This window comes from Juglans microcarpa x Juglans regia, chromosome 1S (assembly GCF_004785595.1).
Source record: "Juglans microcarpa x Juglans regia isolate MS1-56 chromosome 1S, Jm3101_v1.0, whole genome shotgun sequence".
NCBI classification, from domain to species: domain Eukaryota; kingdom Viridiplantae; phylum Streptophyta; class Magnoliopsida; order Fagales; family Juglandaceae; genus Juglans; species Juglans microcarpa x Juglans regia.
In genome coordinates, this window is record NC_054595.1 from 29,786,986 (window position 1) to 29,807,930 (window position 20,945).

The 20,945-nt window shown below is 36.7% G+C and overlaps 3 protein-coding genes across 3 annotated transcripts; 2 read left to right on the top strand and 1 right to left on the bottom strand.

The window, feature by feature from the left end:
- Positions 1–1,876: 1,876 nt before the first annotated feature.
- On the top strand, positions 1,877–5,986 carry LOC121246604 (protein trichome birefringence-like 33). Its single transcript, XM_041144789.1, has 6 exons — positions 1,877–2,178; positions 2,304–2,520; positions 3,953–4,124; positions 4,227–4,426; positions 4,510–4,668; positions 5,333–5,986. The coding sequence occupies exons 1-6, from the start codon at positions 1,992–1,994 to the stop codon at positions 5,670–5,672; spliced, it is 1,275 nt and encodes a 424-aa protein (XP_041000723.1). The 5' UTR covers positions 1,877–1,991; the 3' UTR covers positions 5,673–5,986.
- A 1,715-nt stretch (positions 5,987–7,701) lies between these two features.
- On the bottom strand, positions 7,702–8,562 carry LOC121246606 (abscisic acid receptor PYL4-like). The gene has a single exon (XM_041144792.1). It carries the CDS (start codon positions 8,480–8,482, stop codon positions 7,856–7,858), a length of 627 nt encoding a protein of 208 aa, XP_041000726.1. The 5' UTR covers positions 8,483–8,562; the 3' UTR covers positions 7,702–7,855.
- A 4,597-nt stretch (positions 8,563–13,159) lies between these two features.
- Positions 13,160–20,690, top strand: LOC121247492 (cation/H(+) antiporter 15-like). Its single transcript, XM_041145829.1, has 5 exons — positions 13,160–13,282; positions 14,020–14,070; positions 17,767–17,963; positions 18,037–19,027; positions 19,500–20,690. Exons 1-5 carry the CDS (start codon positions 13,160–13,162, stop codon positions 20,688–20,690), a joined length of 2,553 nt encoding a protein of 850 aa, XP_041001763.1.
- The last annotated feature ends 255 nt before the right edge of the window (positions 20,691–20,945 follow it).

Genomic DNA, 20,945 nt, shown 5'->3' on the forward strand with positions numbered 1-20,945 from the left:
ATCAGGTTAACGAGCTTAATAAGAATGCTCTTTGGGCTCATAGCCTATGAGAAGGCCCACTTCGGTTGATAGTTTTTTTTTCGTTGTAGTCCAAAGGCCCATGCCAATTTTGTGATTTTTTTAGCTTCGTTTATTTTACAAAGGCTAATGCTACGGAGCCCGATTCCGGTTTTCTTTGCCCGATTGGGCTTTTTTTATTTTTATTTTTTATTTTAACTTAGTGATTAGGAAAATATTTTTTAATAATATTGTGAATTTTTTTATTTTTTTAAAAATATTTAAAAGTGTTAAAAATTGATGTAAAAAATATTTTAAAGAATTTTTGATTTTTTTTTTCACATCATTTTTTTTAACACTTTTAAATATTTTTAAAAAAATAAAAAAATGCATATTTTCTTAATCACTAAATAAAAAATAAACTAAAAATAAATAAAATGCCCAATCGGGAATATTATAGATCGCTTCAGTAATTATAGATTAGTCTCTATGAACTCTTTGGAATGAAGTAAAACTCATATCCACTGACATTTTTTACTGGGCGATTCAAAGGATAATATGAATTATAGATCGCTTTGGTAAGACATGTCACTAATAAGCTAAATAACATAAATGACGGTATAACTATTGAGAGTGGTGGTCATATACTGAATTCGAATCTAAATTTACTTAGATCAGGCGTGGTTTAAATAAATGAAAAAAAAAAAAAAAAGGATAAAAGAGAAGATAAAATGGCTGGAAAAAAGTTATGGGCTGAGGTTGCCTGCTAAGCTCTTGCTTAGCTTTTGAGAAAAGAAACAAATCACAATGTAGCATATGCGTAAATTACAATCAAAATGAAGCTTTATGTTTCTGAATCATTCGAATCTGCCCACCTGTTTCTCTTCTCCACCTTAATTTGATAAAAATAAATAAATGGAGATGATAGAAAGAAAGAAAGAACTTAATTAAAATCGTGACATTTGCTTATCTCGTATTTTCGAAGCAGGGGGCTATCCCTGATCCCACTCGTTCGGTCGAACACATTCGATATGTTGTCCCTTCCCCAACTTAGGAGGTGGAGGATGGCAACCCGTGCAGGATTTTAAGAAGGATTTGAGAATTTAGTTTCAAAGAACCTAAATTTATAATTAGTTGATCAATCTCTGTACAAATTACAATGCCTTCCTTGAGTATCAGCTTGGGTGCGTGCATTGCTAATTACAGCTAGCCCTGCTGGCTGTCTCCATTGTCGTTTCTGGTAAAAGAGCAGGTGGCTTGGCAACTACCTGAAACTGAAATGTTACCAAATACCCAACAATAATTCTATACCTAAACCCTTTCTATATTTAAATCATGCTTCTTGGCTTTCTATCTAAACCTAATGATTGTAATTATTGACGTTTTTCTAATGGAATGGAGATTATAGTCTTAGCTTCGAGGCCAAGCGACATGACTATAATTAATTACCTCCAGGACCACCCACTAGATCACTACCCTTCTTCATCAAGGCCTTTCCTTCTTAATACTTCTTTCTAGTCAAGGCTGATATATTATTTCCTTCCTTTTCATTTCTTTCCAACAAATTAAACACTGAGATGAGTCTGAGAGTTGACATCTCTGTCAGTCATTCATATACCAACATACCGCGAGAAATATGGACATTTTAGCCAACTTAGAGAATTTCTAGCAAGCAACCCTATCTTGCAGGCAGGTCTTTATTAAAAAGTGAAAATGCCCTGATTTATTTAAATACATAACATATGAACAATATATATATATATATATATATTTAGGCTGGAAAATGTATAAACAATATAATATATCACTGATCTATTGGATTAATGAACCACCATATATTATATGATTTATAATAATCTTTAACTTATATCAATAAATTGGGCTCCCAACACGTCATTGATTCTCCAACCTGCATAGTTCTTAATTCTTATATTTATTCAAGACGCAGTACACCATCGTGTAAGACTTCCATTCGTAAACATACGTACAAACAAATGAAGACAACTCTCTCAGCTTCCTCCCCTCTTCTCCGGAAGGCTCGTCTCTCTCCCTACCTCTTCACCTTACTATCTTTCATTGTTTTGGTAGCCGTTCTCTACGGCGAGGACTTCATTTGCCTTTTCAGCCAACCAATCCAACTCGCGCCGCCTCCGACCAGGACCAACCTGCCCCCCCGAACCGGTGAGTTGACTCAACCCATTTAATCCCAGTGAAAATTTCATAGACTCATATGTGCCACATATAATCTGAGAAAGTTGGGGCTCACGGATCAGTTTGGGTTAATTTTGGCGTGTTTTGGGGTTTAGAGAAGAAGTGGGAGAAGTTGCCGTTCGCAATAGGACAGACCGAGGACGGATGTGACGTGTTCAGCGGGAGGTGGGTTCGGGACGAGTCGAATCGGCCTCATTACCAAGAATCGGACTGTCCGTATATACAGCCACAGTTGACCTGCCAGGAACACGGACGACCTGAGAAGGATTATCAGTTTTGGAGATGGCAGCCCCACGATTGCTCTCTTCCCAGGTGAGTTCATTTTGTTTAGATCCTTCAAGTAGTACCAAACATGGCATTTATAAAATGCTTATCAAGAAGCTGCATGGTTAAGTTCAAAATTGTCATGCACTTAGATTGGAAGATTGGAAATTATTCAATACCATCTATTCTGGGTTGGGGGGGGTGTCGGTCAAATACCAATTCGACAATTCCTAAAAGTTTTATATGTGTGTGTAATTGATGGGAAGGTTATAATTTTCAATAGCTACAAGATATATTGTGATTAACTATAGACTTTTTAAAGAGGTATTTTATAAATGAATGGATATTATCTGTGTTTTATTGGCTTCCCATTTTCTAACTCATTGGAAAGATTTAAAAAAAAAATATTTTGCTCATAAAAAGATTATATGAAAATAAATTAAAAAATTAACATGATATATTAAATTGTAAAAACGTTAATTTTATAATAAAATAAATTTAATATATCATATCAATTTAATTTATAAATTTATTTTTATAATATCAATATTCCTTATAAATAGTGGGTAAGGTTTGATTAGTCAAGTCGGCGGACAGTTGCGATGCACGACCTGGGACGTGACGTTTGAGGTGGAACGCCCGGTGGGATGTGTGTTTATCATTACTTGAATACCAAATCAACCGCTACAGTAATTTTAATGGGAGCACGTCTCTTTTCTATCTCCCAGAAAGTGACATGCGGCATCTGGTTGTCGAAGTGGAGCCCACTTTCGAAGTTTTCTTTCCACGTGTCCACTTATGGAGGTGGGCACGGCCCACTATATCATGCCAGTGCTGGCCCATCTACCTAGTCCGAACTTAAGGAAATTGGTTCGAGAGTTGAGTTTAGTCCATAGTATGGGCCGGTTGGTACGGCCCACCATATGGTCCATGATTATCCTTTTCATTCTTAACAGAACATTCTGTGGACTAGAAAACAAGAATTTAACAGTGTGAGCCAAGTTTTGTTGCACATAGTATCGTAAAGTCGGTTGCATTCAATGGAACTATTGGAAACATTTACATCAGTTCTATCCCCTTCAATTGTCTGATCCCAATTTTGTTTCTAGTTAATCGCATGTCCACTCCCAACCCTTAAAAATCGTTCTTCTTTCGATTTTTTTTCTAAACACGACCTGATTACTTGGAGTTCTTGAGTTTGAATATGATTTTATATTTCATCTATTCAATTAAATATTTCATATGTTGGGTCCACGGGAAGAACATTGTACCGATCTTGTTTATTTGTAATATTTGCCGTACGTACTGATGCATGCAAACAAATAATAATAATAATAACATTAATGGTTTTCGAGAGAGTTAATGAAATTTGATCAAATAGACACATTTTGTGGTCAGTTTCTTTCGAATTCATATGTTTTTGTCTTTGTAAATGCATCACATGCACATAATGTTCTCGCCTCAAATTTATAATGCACAGTTTCAATGCCACATTGATGCTCGAGACACTCCGAGGAAAGAGGATGATGTTTGTTGGGGATTCCCTCAACCGGGGTCAATATGTTTCATTTGTTTGTCTTCTCCATTCAATTATAGCCGAGGATGCCAAATCCATGGAAACTTTTGATTCACTCACCGTTTTCACAGCCAAGGTGACATTCAATTACTACTTAATTTACAGTACTGCATGCCCTCATTTTGCATGCTTTATCGTTATCTAACTTTTCTTTTTATTTTTGTTTCCCAACGTCCAGGAATACAATGCCACAATCGAGTTCTATTGGGCACCATTTCTTCTAGAATCAAACGCAGACAATGCTGTTGTTCATAAAATATCTGATAGGATTGTTAGGAAAGGTTCAATCAATAAGCATGGCCGACATTGGAAAGGTGTTGATATATTAGTATTCAATACCTATCTTTGGTGGATGACTGGCTTGAAGATGAAGATATTGTAAGTTCTTTTTCTTAAAAATAGAAAACGTTTTCACTTCCATGTTATCTTCTCCAAATTGCTTTAATGGCTTAAGTTTTCAGACTAGGATCTTTCGATGATGACGTTAAAGAAATTATTGAGTTGTCAACTGAGGATGCTTATCGAATGGCAATGAAAAGTATGTTGAGATGGGTGCAGAAGAACATGGACCCTAAGAAGACAAGGGTCTTCTTCACTAGCATGTCGCCTTCTCATGCAAAGTAAGAACTCCGATCTCAAGACTCAAATAGCGTATATACTTGCCATCTCAAATATATATTGGCTCTCTCCTTTTTTATATGCATGAATACATATATATATATATATATATATATTGCATTCTAATTAGTTGGTTCAGGAATGTGTACACCACGCATATACATAGTGTTAGAAACTTAGAAATAAATTCTATCAATCATTATTTTGGTGACAAACTGACCGCAACAGTGATTTTAGGGTGGATGGTACCAAATAATTAAGAGAGAAATATAGAGCAGTACTTAGTACTTGACAGAATTGAATATATTAATAATGTATATCCCATGCACGAATTTACTATATATGGCGTCTGAGCATTTTAATAAATAGAATATGCCATGCAGCATGCTTTTGTAGATACCTGTTAATGAAACTTACAAGCCTAGCCGGGAGAGAGTAGAGATGATCTCTCACCAGCTCCCAATCCGGCCAGTAATATATAATTACCAACGTCGCAAGTCATGATGATTATATATACACATATATTTGCAAGGTGCAATGTGCAATGTGCATGAAAGATACCACCTGCACGTACAGCTGCCCACACACACACACATATATAATATCACCATGCACGTACGTACACTAATAATTACTACTTCGTTTTAAAATTTGGGATGCGCGCAGGAGTATAGACTGGGGAGGTGAACCAGGCCACAACTGTTACAATGAGACAACACTGATTGAAGATCAAAATTATTGGAGTTCAGATTGCCAAAAAAGCATAATGCATGTGATTGGAGAAGTATTTGATAGATCGAAGTTTCCCATTACATTTCTCAATATCACCCAACTCTCAGGTTATCGGAAAGACGCCCACACTTCAATCTACAAGAAGCAATGGAACCCATTGACTCCTGAACAGTTAGCAAACCCTGTTAGTTATGCAGATTGTGTGCATTGGTGTTTGCCTGGCCTTCAAGACACTTGGAATGACCTTCTTTTTGCCAAGTTATTCTATCCTTAACCATGCATGCATGCATATATAGATCATGCGATCGAATTTGATCTTGATCGAAATCCTCGTTCTTTCTTTCGGATCGGATGAACTGTCTAGCTAGCTGCCTGCATGTGGACGATCGAGAGCTTGCACGCAAGTGGCATTAATTTAACCCATTTCATTTGAAGCAGTACCGTCGACGCAGCCGGGAGATCATCCAATGAAAGGAAATTAGAAAAGGGTCTGTACGTACTGTAAATTATAGCATTCATGAATATTGTTTCAAAGACACAGGAAATTAAGAAAAATAATTTTTTTTAATCAAATATAAAATTGAAAAGAACAACGGCCTATGATATATTTTGGTTCTTAATTAATTTAAAACCATTTCCTACATCTTTAAAACTGTACTACAGTTTTCAAACTCAACCATGTTCAACATAATTTACCCGCTACATGTGAGTACGTACTGAGTATATCCAAATTAATAGTCATGAAGTGATGATGGCTAATTTTCATATATATATATATATATATATATATATATAGTTGTCCAGTCAAATGATCTCCCGCGGTGGGACAAAACGAAATGCGTGGATTTTGATTTTAATCATGTCTCATGCAAACAAGCGGGACACATTATAAATTAAAGTACGCCACGTTCGTTGCCCACTTGCAAACCAACTTGCAAGTCCATATATATCCTTCCAACACATGCACAACATGTAATATTGCATATAGAAAAAAAAAAAAAAAAAAAAAAAACAATATATAGGGCGATCGATCGGGCCCGGATATTAATTTGGTGCTGCCTCTGCTTCTACAAGTTGAGTTATATATTAATTAATTAAAGTCAAGTTGCAGTGTCGCTGATGTTGATTCCCTGATCCATGCAAAGCCCAGTACTATATATTTTAATGCAAGATTCAAATATGTACTCTCCGTGCATGCATGCATGGACTAATATATACGAAAATTAATCCCAGGCCTTTGAAAAAGAAAATTCTAGCTATGATCATGTATATAATTGAAATTAAATTTAATTATTTAAGTACCTCTACAATAGAATCAAATATATGATGAACTGAAAGGACAGTGAAATCATGACTAGGATTTATCAGAAAGCATATATATATATATATATATATATATATATATGGTCAACATAATTAATTAATAAAGTACTCGTTCGCGGTAAAAAAGTCACAATATTCACGAATCACGGCGTGCTTTACGCGCAGTAATATTTATCTGTGTTTCTAATTATCTTCACATGACCCTATATATATACATACATACATACATATATACATATATGTATGTATATATATAGCAGTACTATATCCTCCTGGAATGACGACTTAACATATATTAAGCTGTCTCGGAGGAATATAATGGTAAAGTATAGTACTGATGGACAACGTCGATTTTCCTGCAGTCTCAAATTCCCCAGGGAGATTAATAAACGCATCGCACGTACGTACATTGTTTAATTTATTGAAAAGGGCCACATCTGAATTAATCCATTACGCTCACAACAAAGTTGAATCATTTTTAGGCTTCAGGAGTACTTGTCACTGATTAATTTCTTCGATCTGCAAAAAATATCTTCTGAGAACTAGGGTTCCACTTGATCGGTGCAAGAAGAACATTAAGAAACTAGAGAAGAACTAAGGAAGTTGGAAAACATGAGAGCAAACTTACTGACAATTCACACTGAATTACATATAGAGTACTGCATCTTCCAAGCTACATACACAAAACATGTCCGCTCAGATTTTCTATTCTTCTTTTTTGAAAAAACGCAGAAAATTCCCAAAAGAACACACATATATTGTATGACCATACATAAAACATGATAAAAATACACTACATGAATTGTACCGCGCTTAATGTAGGAGCTAGCTAGCGATCTCCAGAAAGGATCGATGGTTAAGGGAAACAGTATAACATATACATACATACACATACATATATATATATATTATATATATGGCAGTACTTAATATGATATTACATATATCAGGGTATCAGCTCCAGCCATTGCCATCTGAGAGAGCCATCAGAAAACCTAAGCACAGTACTACCAATTCCCCGTGTGGGTCTCAATGATCCATGATACACGATTCAATCGACCCATATGGCTATATCAGAAATCAGAAAAGAAGCAAAAGAATCATTCATGAGCATTAAAATATATATTTAATTTGCTAGTTTCTCGCTGTATTCTTAGCGACCTGAGCCAAAGATTTTAAATTGCAACGTACTATTGTATCCACAAACACGCACGTCTCTTCCTTGGTATTACCCGGCGGCACATCAACAACATAGGACTCGACCACTATCGTACTGTTGACGGCGGACGAGGCGGCATGAAGGGTGGTAACGGACCGGTAATTGTGGAGACGGTGGTCCCCACCGACGACGCTAAAGCTGAGGACGTGGCGCTCGTCATCGAGGATCTCGAGGCGCTCGGTGCTGGAGGCGGCGGGCAGTCCCGACACCACTTGGACCTCTCGGATAGTGCCCACGTCACCGTCGCCGTCGATGACGTGGCAGCTCTTGAGGAAGTGCTTGTAGGCCTGCGGCTTGTCGAATCGTCGGACCAAGGACCAGACGGTCGAGACGGGAGCGTCGATGGTCTGGACCACAGCGGAGCAGCACTGGTTGGACCCGAGGGTGTGGGTGTGGTGGAAGGCCACCAAGTCGGGTACTGGGTCGACTCGGTTGTGCAAAAGAGGGTTGATTTGGGAGTGTTTATGGCGGTTGAGGGTAGCGGTTGCGGTGTGAATATTGGTGGGATTGGTTCTGTGGAATTGTAGGGAGGAAGCTGGCATATTAATGTCCTCTCTCTTTAATTCCTGGGATTGATGGAGTTTTTCCTAAGGAAAGTTAGGTACTGGGGGGCTGGTTCTAATATTGCTCGAATATGGCAGTATGTCCTTTTTTTAATGCCTGTTTGACAGACTGACTACGAGACGGCTGCGAGAATTTTGGGTTGGGTTATTTTTATGCTGTCAACTTCTAGGATTAGTTTTGCTGTCTGATCCGGTCCTCCGAGTGAGATATGCTTTTTGATCCGGAAAATATCAGGCGGCTGCAATTTTCATTTCTGATCAATTTTTAATTTTTCCAAATGATTAAAAAAAATATGCTTAAAAAAGAATTGATATAAAAAAATATGCTTAAAATAGAATTGATATAAAAAAATATGCTTAAAAAAGAATTGATATAAAATAAATAAGTCAGATATAAATAAAATAATGCTACTGGTCGAGAGGGAAAGGAAAAGCTTTGATCACGCCGGATTTACAAGTGGATCCGCGTAAACTTGGGAAATCAACTCATTTAGTATAATTATTAAAATTTTATCAAATTATTCTATAAAATATAATAAATAATTCAATTTTTTTAAATTTTAAAATAAAAATAAAATTAAAAATTTATATTATAACAATATTTTATTTAATTTTTAACAAAACATCTCATCTCATCTCATGTGAATGTTATAACCAAATGAGACGTTAATTGTAACTTATTTTTTCGCTTTAATTATCTATTTCTTTACTTCTAAGAATATTGTTATTGATTTCATCAAAAATCTAGTCAAATGTAAAATATAATGAATTCCATCAAAAGAGAGCTGCATTGAATTAGCCAAAAGGATAAGTATGAAATTTTGAACTACAGTAAATGGATATATATTTTTCAAATTTGAAGAGCTACTGTTCATTCTTCAAATATATTTTTTATTCACTTTTAATCTCCAATGGTCTTTTTTATTCACGTTTAATTTCCAACCATCTTGTAATAATAATGTAAGAATCAAATTAAATTATTAATTAACATGTGATTAGTATAATTATAAAATATGAAAAAAAGTATATTATTATTAAAAAATTAATATTATATTAATATTTTGATGAATTCAATAGCTAATCCAATATAGAGTTATGGATAAGGAAATTTTAGATATATGAAAAATATATATTTTTCATCAAAATTTGAAGATAAATTTGATGAGTCCAATATTAGTGCTCTTCAGCAGGCATAGATCACTTCTTAATTTAAGTATTTATTATTCTTCTTGTCACTATCAACCTATTATTTTTTTTCAAACATTTTTGTGTTAATTAATTAGGGTAGACGAAGACTATTGAGGATAGGAGTAGACTTCTTTAAAAAAAAAAAAAAAAAAATAAAACTAAAGTAATTTAATTAAGATTTAGATTCCTAGAGTTTTCGTCTGAAATTTTAGATTTAAAATGAAAGAGACAAATTCATAATGTAATTTTTTTTTATATACGAGAGAGGAGAGATTCGATTCTTGATTCTCTTAACGAGATATCAAAATGTTATCAATTGATCTAAAAAATCTTAGCCACAAAATAATTAAGCTTACCATTTTGTAGCATATTCTTAGAATTTTTATCTTAATTATAAAATATATGAAAAATACTATTTTATCCACTTTATTTACCTCTTTATTTTGACACTTCATATATTTTAATTTTTTTTAAATTTTTATTTTTATTTAATAGTTAAAGAAGTGACTATAATATTAATATTTTTTTATATTTTTTAAAAATATTTTAAAATAATAAAAAAATATAAATAAAAAATTAAAAAAAATAGAAACAACATTTTAAATGATCGATACTACCCAACGTCAGAGTAGTACTGCTAAAAATATATATATATATATACACATTGAAGGAAAAAGCTGTCGTGCTCAGCAATTCTTACTGCTTACTTGATTATTTGGAAATTTTTTTTTAGTTAAATAAGTGATTTTAAATGTATTGATGTATTTAAAAAAAATATTTAAATATATTAAAAAATGTAAAGAGAAAAAATAAAAAAAACAGAAGTAAATAGCGGTGACGATGCATACGTGATCTGCTAGAGCCAGTCTGCGGTCCGATTATAGCCGTCGAATTGGTCAAAAGTTAAATTTGAAAAACGCACATTGTTTTATGTACATGATGATGATGTATACAGTATACCAGTCTTGCGAAACAAGAAACGATAAGATCATAAACATTAAACACACACAATTAGCATACGATGGCAATACTAATTAGCTAGCCGCATGTCTTCTAATTCAAACGTTGTTTTTTGGGTTTACCGTGGGCCAAAGGATGATGTGTTGTGTTTGGCTAAAGCCATGTGCCTTTTTTGGGGATGTTGATTTTAATGTGCCAGTTCAAAATTTTTAGTTAGATCGATGTCGCATCATTGCTGATTGATATCTTTTGTTTTCCAGCCATTATATTATGAGATTGTTATTTTACAAATGCTTAAAGTTTTTTGGCTGATTATATTAATTAGTGTTGTCGTCCAATTAAAGATTTCATGTTCTTAAGTATTGCATGAGTACGTACTAATTATGATTGTCTCAATGAAACACTTTCAGGACTTTCTAAATTCAATTCACCAAGATTAATGGAGAGAGAATATCTCAATCGTGAAAAAATTTTGGGGTTCTAATTTTTTGTCTGTTCTCGTGAAATATCTGGACATTTATGATTCTCAATGAAAACACTTGGATAATGTTGTCCAAAGTAGATCACATTAATTGAACCAAGCAAATAATAATAATAATAATAAAAAGACATTACCATGATGCACAAATGATTCAAGTAGTTAAATGAATATTAATACTAAATTTCATTGAAGATCATGAGTGTTCTTAATTAAATATTTCAATTAATCTCGTAAAAAAAATCTTACTTTTTCAAGCTCTTACCAATTACTATATAAAATAATTTACCTATCAATTGATTTACCACCTTACACCCCCACATCCTATGTGTCAAACCTAGTTCACTAATAAGTGAACCGGTTCTGCCCTAACCCCTTCATCTTCCCCACGAAATCCTTTTCTTCATCTCCTCCTCTTCTATGTGATTTCCCCCCGCCCCCCTCCAAAACTAATTTCCCCCCGCGCCCCCTCTCCTCCAAAACTCTCCCCCTTCATCTCCCCCCTCAGTGCCTTGCGTGTAGGAAATTTGATGAAAAAAGCAAAGTGAAATTAAACCAACCCAAAATTGCAATTGAAGAGAGAGAGAGCTTGATGTGAGAGAGAGAGAATGACGAGGAGCTTGTTGAGAGAGGGGGTGGGGGTTCGGTGAGAGAGAATTTGAGAAGAGACAGCGTCATTGGAGAGAGAGAGAGAGGGGGGGTTGGATGAGAGAGAGCTTGAGGAGAGAGAGGTCAACGAGAGAGATGGGTTTGGTGAAAGAGTTTGAGGAGAGAGAAATTGAGATGAAATAGTGATGGGTCTGATATATATAGAAAAAAAAAAAAAAAACTACATCAAGAGTGTGGAGTGTGGGATGAATAGTAGTTGATAGATAACTTAATATATATTACACTTGATGAGATAACTCTTATTTTGTTTGTTCGGCTCTATTTTCCCAATTAAGAAGAAAACTACCTGAAATGGAATGTATATTTAACTTCATGACTTTTATTCGTTGAAATTATAAGCTAGCTGTCTTGGTCCAATTACTTACAATTCAATTGACTAATTGACTATCAACCACTGGTGCACCAGTCTTGGCAAGTGAGAGTAATGGACACACGATGTACGAATAAAGTAAATTCGACAAAATTTATTATTGTCTGTATAGATTAGATTTTTATATTTAATAAATACTGTATGCATTTATATTAATCTTTCGAAATTAATAGTGATATGCTAAGTGTACCCAAATCTTATGAGTATAAGAATTTTTATCAGGTTTCTTTATTAATGGGCAAATAGATACATTAATGTATGAAAAACGAAAGTGTACGACTTAGGAATGAGTATCCTTAACTTGAAAGTATGTTCCAAAAGAACTTAAAGACATGCACCATGGACAAAATTGAACAAGTTTGAGTACTTCAATTTTGAAAGCCAATGTTCACAGCCTCGATCGAAAGTATTATCCATTTGGAAAACATATAACCGTTGGACAGGGTATACGTACGGAACAGAATTTAATGCAGACATATGGTTCAACACCATGTTAAGCTGTTACTGCATTGCCAAAATTATGCAAAATCTTCCAACTTCCAGTATCCAAACACACGCAATATTTAAGCTTTAAGAGAAAAGCATAGACATTAGATATGATTGAATCGCTGAAGTTAAAAAGCCCGATCATCGGCGTATACATAAGTTTAACAAAAACTCTATAGGCAATTGATCGGGGGGAACTGGAGAGAAACTGCATCCCACATGGCAAAATAAAAATGACGCCACTTACTCTTTTCCCGTTGTCTTTCTCCTTTTCCCCTATTTTCGATTTTCTTTCGTCTTTCATGAAAGAAAGAGAATACCTGGGGAGCCGTTCGGCTGCTCCCCTCACTTCTTCCACTCCATCCCAACTCAAACGAAGATCTCGACCCCACACTCATCCCCAACGGTGCTTGACCTAGACGGTGATGGAGCTCGACCCAGGCAGAAATGGGTGGGAAGAGATTCGTTGTTCTTCTGCGCGCAGAGGACTTGGACTGCGTGAGAGATGTACGGAGGGTATTTTGGGGTGTTCATAAGAATGCTGGCTAAGGAAGGCGAGACATGGAAAATGTACCACTTGGCCTGCGGCGAGTTCTCGGAAGACGAAGAGATCTATGTTTTTGGATGGGTTTGTGATCATTGTGAGCCATGTACGCATGCATGCATGCACAACCTACACATCGCAACTACACCACGTAAACTTCCGCCAGTTCCTCCATCTTCACGTAGACTTCCACCCAGTTCATCCACTGCCACTGTATGTTAAACCTCTGTACAACCCACATGCACGGCCAGCCACTTCTATTTTTCTTCCATAAAACAGAGCAAATTTACGCAGCCACAATGGGCCTCAATTTAGCCACCTTGCATCGTCAGTCCTCCGCAAAGCCAATGCCTAGCCACTTCGTGAACCTCGTCATGTACTTCATCCACTGCGACACCCTTTGCACAACCCACATGCATGGCTAGCCACCTAAATTTTTCTTCCATAAAACAGAGCAAATTTTTGAGGCCAAGAAGAAAAACTTTTTCTTCCTTTTCTGCCAAAGGCTCAACGTGAGTGTTGCTTTCGACGTCCAGCCTTTCTTTGTGTAGAGTCCATGTGCGTGTGTTCCTCCGAGCCGAAAGTTTCCCTTTTATTTTTCTTTCTTTCCATCTTGCGTTGTTTCTTGATTTTTCTTTCAGGCGTGTGTAAGTTTTCTTCCGTCTTTTCTTTCCATCGTTGGCCTCTTCTTACTTTCTTTTTTCTTCCGTCTCCTCCCGTTTCATTTTATGCATGCTTCTTCTTCTTTTTTATTTGCATTACATGAAAGTTCTTTTAAATTTGTTGTTATAACGAAAATTTTTGTTTTTCTCTCTGTTTAGGAAGTAGAAGATGCTCAGAAAATCCGTAAATCAGTGATTGATAGTGCTAATGTTTTTTTTTTCATCCATTTGTTTCTATTATGATTTTCAACAAATGAAGCAATCGAATTAACAAATAATCAACAAAACTCAGTAAAGCTAATCACTTTGGTGCCAAACCGTTCTATTTTTTTCCTTTTATGGTTTGTAGAGTTTTGGCTTGCTAGAAGACGCTGACCCAAATGCGATTTTTTTTACTTTTATGGTCTATAGAGTTTTGGCCTACTAGACGATGCAGACCCAGATGCAATATCTTCTTCTTTGGCTTCTGAAATGAGAAAATCTGAATTCTTCCATCCGTTCGTTTTATTTCATCTTTGTTATGTTTTTTTTTTTTAAATATATTGGTTGACGTGGATCAGCCGATTCTCTCATGGTTTCGTGGCTCGGTTGTACGTAGCAGAGTTGTAAGTTTAATGAGTGCATCAAAGCCTTACTAGATTTTTTTTGGCCAGAGGGGGTGTTAATTAAACCTAGCTACTGGTTTGAAGCCTACCAAGCTTGAGATGATTATTTAGGGGGTGCTCTCTGCCCCCACATGGGCAGAAAGCGGGGTTTCACCCTCGAAACCTAACCCAACACAGAGGGGGCATGCCCCCCATCCTGGTGCTGGGTGGGGCAAACCCTTGGTTTGTCTTCCCCCCACCCCGGTCCATCACCCACCTATAGCTGCACAATCGTAAAAAATAAAAATACAAATCACAAATCCACAAAAAATACAAATCCGTAACAAAAATACAACAAATCTAAAAAAAAAAAAAAAAAAGAAATCTTAAACTAGTAAAAAAATCATTTGCAAAAGTAATAAACATTAAACAACAAAATATAAAGAAAAATTCTATTAATCATTTCCACATACTAACACTTTATTTATTTATTTATTTTTTATTTTTTTCTCATACTAAATGTGTAGTATATGGATGATGAGTAGAAGAATTCAATAAATTTAAAAAGAATAAAATAAAAAAAATTTAAAAAATAAAAAAATAAAAAAAATGTGATGTGTGAGATGATGAGTAGCAAAGCTTAAATACAAATTGGAAAGTGAGAGAGAAAAAATGATGGATAAAGTTTGAGAGGGAGAGAGAGCGTCACGGCGAGTCCATGAGCAGAGAGAAATTGAAGAGGAATTTGAGGAAAGAGAGGGGGAGAGAAAGTAGAGGTCGGGGGAGGAGGGGGTTAGGATTAAATTAACCCCTCAAACGACCTTATCGCTGTAACAACCAGGCCGAGCAACGCCTAGGCCCACTGAAAACCCAAGCCCAGAGCCAGGCCAGGCCCACGAAAAGGCCGACAAGTGAGGGCCGAAAACAGCGCCGTTTGGGAAGTTCTTTTTCCCCCCTTCAGTTTCCTTCTTCCTTCCCCATCCCGACGGTTTGCCCCTCTCTCTCTCTCTCATCTTCGATATTTTCTCTCCCATCCACGCCCCACCCTTAACTATATCTCTATCTCTATCTCCCTGTGACCCTATCTCTCTCAAATTCTCTCATTCCCCACAACTGCTCTCAGTGCCCTCACTCCCTCCAATTTTCTCTTAGTTTGCTCTCTCTCTCTCACAAAGTCTCCCGTCCACCGCAGACCACTGCACAAGCACCTAGGTCGGTCATCATGGATTGCTACCGATAGCCTTAGAGGCCACGGATGCATCCTCCTTTTCGCCGTGAGTAGTATTCTCACCTTCACACTCTCGACTTCAACCCAAGCATCACCCCTTCAACCAGCGGCCGCCACTTGAGACCTAGCACCAACGAACCCAGTCACCGTGAGCTGCCCCACAGACTTGCACCACCCACCGTAAACCAAACCAAAAAGGCTCTGTTTTCCCTACACCGAAACAGTCTATTTGTTCCCCACCATGAGCCCCAAAGCCACCATCACCTTCTTCAGTTTCCCCACCACCAGAACCGACCAAGTGAGAGTCTGGTTTGGTCACTGTTGCACCACAACCCCTGCCTCCATTGTAAACAACCAACACAAAGCCGTAGTGCTACCTTCGTTGGAATAAGCCTAACCGTGGAAAATCCCCACCGTGCGTCACTGCCCTGCACCATCATTACCCACCCTTTATAAAACACCATAAAAGCCTCGGTTTCACCACACGAAAACAGAACAAACACCTCCATTGCTGCTGCTCCTTCGCGTCGTACAACGTGAGCTTCCTCGGTAAGACTCTTTTCTCTCTCTACGCGAGACACTCTCCCTTTGTCTCCCTCTTTCTTAGAAGTCCCACCACTGTTGAACCCAGCCGTGCTGCTGTCGACATTCACCCAGATCGCCACCACACATAACCCTCTCGGTAAGGATCTGTTACAGAACTCTCTGTTGAGTGGAGTTTTGTTTACTAACTGGGAAATTTGGAGTTGGGTTCTATATTACATTTATGCCCTTAAAATTACTATTTGGCTTGGGCTCACATGGACATTGTTTACATACTGGGCTTCTTATTAATGGGAGTTGGATTATGTTAAATGATTATGAAGTTAGACACATATGTTATTGGGTTGGACTTGGTTCTAAATCATTTTAGACCTGATAATGTTTTGGTTACTGCAACTGTGACAATACTTAATTGGATTTGGCTCAATACTTTTAAGTGGGCTTAGTTTTAATTCATAATAGTCTATAAACCTTATTGTTACAAAAAATATTTAAAGGATTTAAATTATGTTATTGTCATTTTCTGATGTTTTCTCAAAGCAACAATATTAAATGTATGTAATATGCTAGATTTAGATCTTGTCAAGTCCAGTTACGATCAATCAAATACTAATGTTAGTTTGATGTTGAATTCGCAAGTTGTTTAAAAAATTAGAGACCCAATTAAGGTTTTCTTGTAATTACAATATTAAGAAAACCCATTAAACCTAACTAAGAGTATATAATTTATGTTAGTTTGTGAGAGAAAAAACTTAATTGTCACTAATAAGTCACAAGATTAACGTAAACATTTTTTTTTTTTTAGGTCTACCTAACTTTTTTAGTTCAAATTCGCTGTGTGTGTATAATTTTATAACTCGAATTTACGTCAATACATGATTAATTTGAGTACTGATCAGGTGATATTGCAGCATTTTCTGATGATCCAGGTTCATCATGAGTTTGTTATCTCTTTCTAACAAATTAATTGTTGACTATAGAAGACAAACATGGCGCAGAAAGATCATTTGTTAGTTAGCGCGCAATTGGCAACTAATTATATCTGTATTGATCATCGATGGCAATACATGATGATCATTGAGATGCCAGCCTGGTCAATTGAGAATGTCCATGCTAGCTCATGATCATGAGCATTATTAATTATACCTTCATGCAGTAGTACTACACTAGAATCTTCCTAAAATTAAGTTATAACGTCGGATCCGAGTCAATGCATGATTTTAGTAACAAACTAGCTCGTTGGAATTAGCTGCCAATATTAATTAGCTTTCTCTAATTCCGCCCAGCTTCTTGTTATCTTTAATTATAACTGTCAAAACTGCCTGCCTGGCTAGCTAGCTACAATTTTGAATCATGCCTCATGAGTACCACGTAATATTTAAGAGATTGGAATGATAAGAAACCCCTGATCAATTCATTAGAAGAATGTCCAATATCCTAAGCATTTATAATATCAGTGCCGCTTCTAGGCAAGCGGAAATTAGCTGGAAAGCTTCTCATGATCATCAACATGAGCAGCAATTGATGATCATTTGTGAAACAAATTTCCAGAATAATGTTAAGTCCAACGGCATTTGGATGGGAGATAATCCCCTCGCCCACATCTTTCCTTTGTTGTTGCTCCAAGGGACATTGGCATTCGTTGCGTGCCGAGCTATCTACTTTGTTCTTCGGCCACTAAAACAACCCAAATTTGTCTGCTATATCTTGGTATGGCTTCTGATTGGATTACTTGATCATCTTTTCCGGCTCATCATGATGATATATATATATATATATGTATATGCTTAATTAATTGTTATATATGTACTCAACGTACAGGGTGGTATTCTTTTGGGCCTTCTATTCTAGGGCAGAAACATGTAATCGGACAAAGATTGTTCCTACCGACGGAGAAGATGGTGTTAGGGACTCTAGCCGCAATTGGGAAGTGTACTTCAACTTTCTTATTGCAGTGAAAGTGGATGTGTCAAGGGTTTTAAGTACAAATAGGAAGGCATGGAGCATTGGTGCTACAAGCTTCGCGCTTCCTTTTTCCATTCTCTTTTTACTCATGGTCGGGTGTATAAACTACATTGGTGGAGTGACACGGACCATTTTCTGTTTTAAGATGTCCACTTTTATGTCTACATCCTATATCCCAGCGGTTGCCAATGCCTTAGAAGAACTCAACCTCGTAACTTCTGAGTTCGGCCTACTTGCCTCTTCCTGCGCATTCGTCCATTCTCTCATCCTTTGGTCCTTAATGCCCGTCGCCGTAGTCTTAACCCAAAAAACCCTTGTCAAATCAATCGCCGCAGCTCTTTCCCTTTTTGCTTTGGCACTCTTCACATTCTTTGTGGTCCGTCCGACAATATTTTGGATGGTCAAGAAAACACCACAAGGGGAACCCGTTCGTGAAGTCTTTGTTGTATCAACACTAATTGGAGTTTTAGTCATGGGATGTCTCACTAACATTTTGGGCCTCAGTTTATCTCTTGGCGCTGTACTGTTTGGGTGTATAATACCTGAGGGACCGCCTCTGGCTTCCATTTTAGTAGAGAAGTCAGAGACGTTTGTGTCTGATATCCTGATGCCATTATGGTATTTTCGTGTTGGCATAGAAATGGATGTGCATTCCATTTATAATTGGAAGACCTTCGTCATTTTCCATTGTATCCTTTTGGTATCATACTTTGCCAAGTTTGTGGGAGTGCTGCTAACTTCACTGTCATTCAAAATTAGACCAAGACATGCTGCCCTACTCGGTCTAATTATGAATTGTAAGGGCGTAATAGATGTCATGGCTTTTTTCCGATGGAAGGCTAGCAAGGTACGTACGTCGATGATCGGTATCATGTTAGATTTTTTTTTTTTTTAATTCTATTATTTCTTACTTAATTTCCTTTTATATAATTAATCAAAAACTCTACATGCAGTCACTTTTGCGCACTCCAGTAATATAATTAATTAGTTACGTCATTTTTTTAATATAAAATAACTATTTTGACCAATCATATATCAGTCGAGTGTACAAGGAGTAAGCAAAAGTGACTATATGTGGTAAAACTCTTAATTGTTAAACTCTTTTTCGATTATTTCATTTATGTTTAGTAAAAAAGATATAAAAGATATGGATTTATATATAAGGTGATCACTAATGGTCATGTTATTTCCTCAATCTTTTTTCTATTTTTTTTTATTTTAAAAAAGTTCAATCTCACTTGTCAATTTCTTTGTTAAGGTAGCAAAATCTATAGTATCTAGCTAATTAATTTCATGTTTTATTGTGATCAATATTGCAGCATGTACTAGATGACCAGTCCTTTTTTGTATTGGTGTCGTCCACGTTGGCCGTGACCGCATTTGTAACACCATTGGTAGAAATCTTTTACAAACCTCAAACGTTACATGGATGTGCTTATAATAATCCCTCAAACAACCCCCAAGGCTTGAGAACAATCCAAAGCACACCGCGTAACTCAAAGTTTCAGATCATTTGTTGTATCCACAATGAGGAAAACGTGCGCAGCATCATCACCCTCCTCGAGGCCTCCAACCCTACTGAAGCCAGACCTATTTGTGTCTACGTAATCCAGCTTATGGACATCCTCGGTCGAGCCGTTCCACTTGTTATCCCTTACAATAAACATAACCTGAGGCAGTTTAAGTGGATCCTCAACAGTACCTCCTTCAGCTTCGATCACATTATGCAAGCCTTCACGAACTACTCTGAAAACTCCATTGGTCCTATTACCATCCATCCCTTCACCATCATCGCCCCTTACCAGAACATGCACGAAAACATTTCAAAACTGGCTCAAGACAATCTAGTCCCTCTCATTATAGTTCCCTACCATGAGAACCAGAGGGCTACACAAGGTAACCAAGTCGCTAGCGCAATACATGTTCTCAATACTAATGTACAAAAACATGCCCCTTGCACCGTGGGTGTTCTGGTTGATCGACACTTCCGTAACAGTAGCTCTGGCCACTTTTCTTACGACGTTGCTATAATTTTCATCGGCGGAAAGGATGATCGCGAGGCCCTCGCATATGCGGCTCAAATGTCGCACCATCCAAATGTGAGTATCACTGTGATACGTGTTATCTCACTTACAAATAAGAAAGACCATGACGAGAGCGATTCCGAGTACGTAAGGATGGAGAGGATGATGGATGAAGATGTGTATGACGGATTCAAGAAGGAGAACGTTGGCAATGCGTGCGTGGTTTGTTGGGAGATTATGGTGGACCATATTTTGAGAGTGGGGGACCCAATTCATTCTTCAGGCAGACATTACGACCTTGTGATGGTGGGCCAACGGCACTTTGAGGTAGATAATTTTGACGACAAAGAAATGCCTGCGTTTGCGACCAATGATGATTTGGGAGTGGTGGGCGATATTATATATGCTTCGTTCAACTTATATGGGGGTTGGTCGTCTTTATTGGTGCTCAAGCATTGTGGGATTATGTATAAGAAATTTTTTTAGGTATTTAATTTATTTTGAGCAATATATTAATGTTAGCTAGCTAGGTTTATTATTGTATATATTTTAATTATAAATTGACTTGCATGCCACCAGTACCGTCCATTAATCGCGTCAATTAAGTTTGTATAATCGATCTCTGAATTCGATCTAATTTTGTTCATTCAGCATGGAATGCATGCAAGACTTTCCAGAAGCAGCTTTAATATATATCTGAATGCACGCAATTAAGTGCGGAAACAAATAAAAGAACTCTAT

What these genes read in the sequence shown, in the direction of transcription:
- LOC121246604 (XM_041144789.1), top strand. Translation starts at nt 1,992, where the DNA reads ATGAAGACAACTCTCTCAGCTTCCTCCCCTCTTCTCCGGAAGGCTCGT. An exon ending in CAACCTGCCCCCCCGAACCG is followed by an intron (nt 2,179 to 2,303) that starts GTGAGTTGACTC and finishes TTTGGGGTTTAG; the next exon opens with AGAAGAAGTGGGAGAAGTTG. An exon ending in CACGATTGCTCTCTTCCCAG is followed by an intron (nt 2,521 to 3,952) that starts GTGAGTTCATTT and finishes TATAATGCACAG; the next exon opens with TTTCAATGCCACATTGATGC.
- LOC121246606 (XM_041144792.1), bottom strand. Translation starts at nt 8,482, where the DNA reads ATGCCAGCTTCCTCCCTACAATTCCACAGAACCAATCCCACCAATATT.
- LOC121247492 (XM_041145829.1), top strand. Translation starts at nt 13,160, where the DNA reads ATGTACGGAGGGTATTTTGGGGTGTTCATAAGAATGCTGGCTAAGGAA. An exon ending in CAGTGATTGATAGTGCTAAT is followed by an intron (nt 14,071 to 17,766) that starts GTTTTTTTTTTC and finishes ACAAATTTCCAG; the next exon opens with AATAATGTTAAGTCCAACGG. An exon ending in TCCGATGGAAGGCTAGCAAG is followed by an intron (nt 19,028 to 19,499) that starts GTACGTACGTCG and finishes TCAATATTGCAG; the next exon opens with CATGTACTAGATGACCAGTC.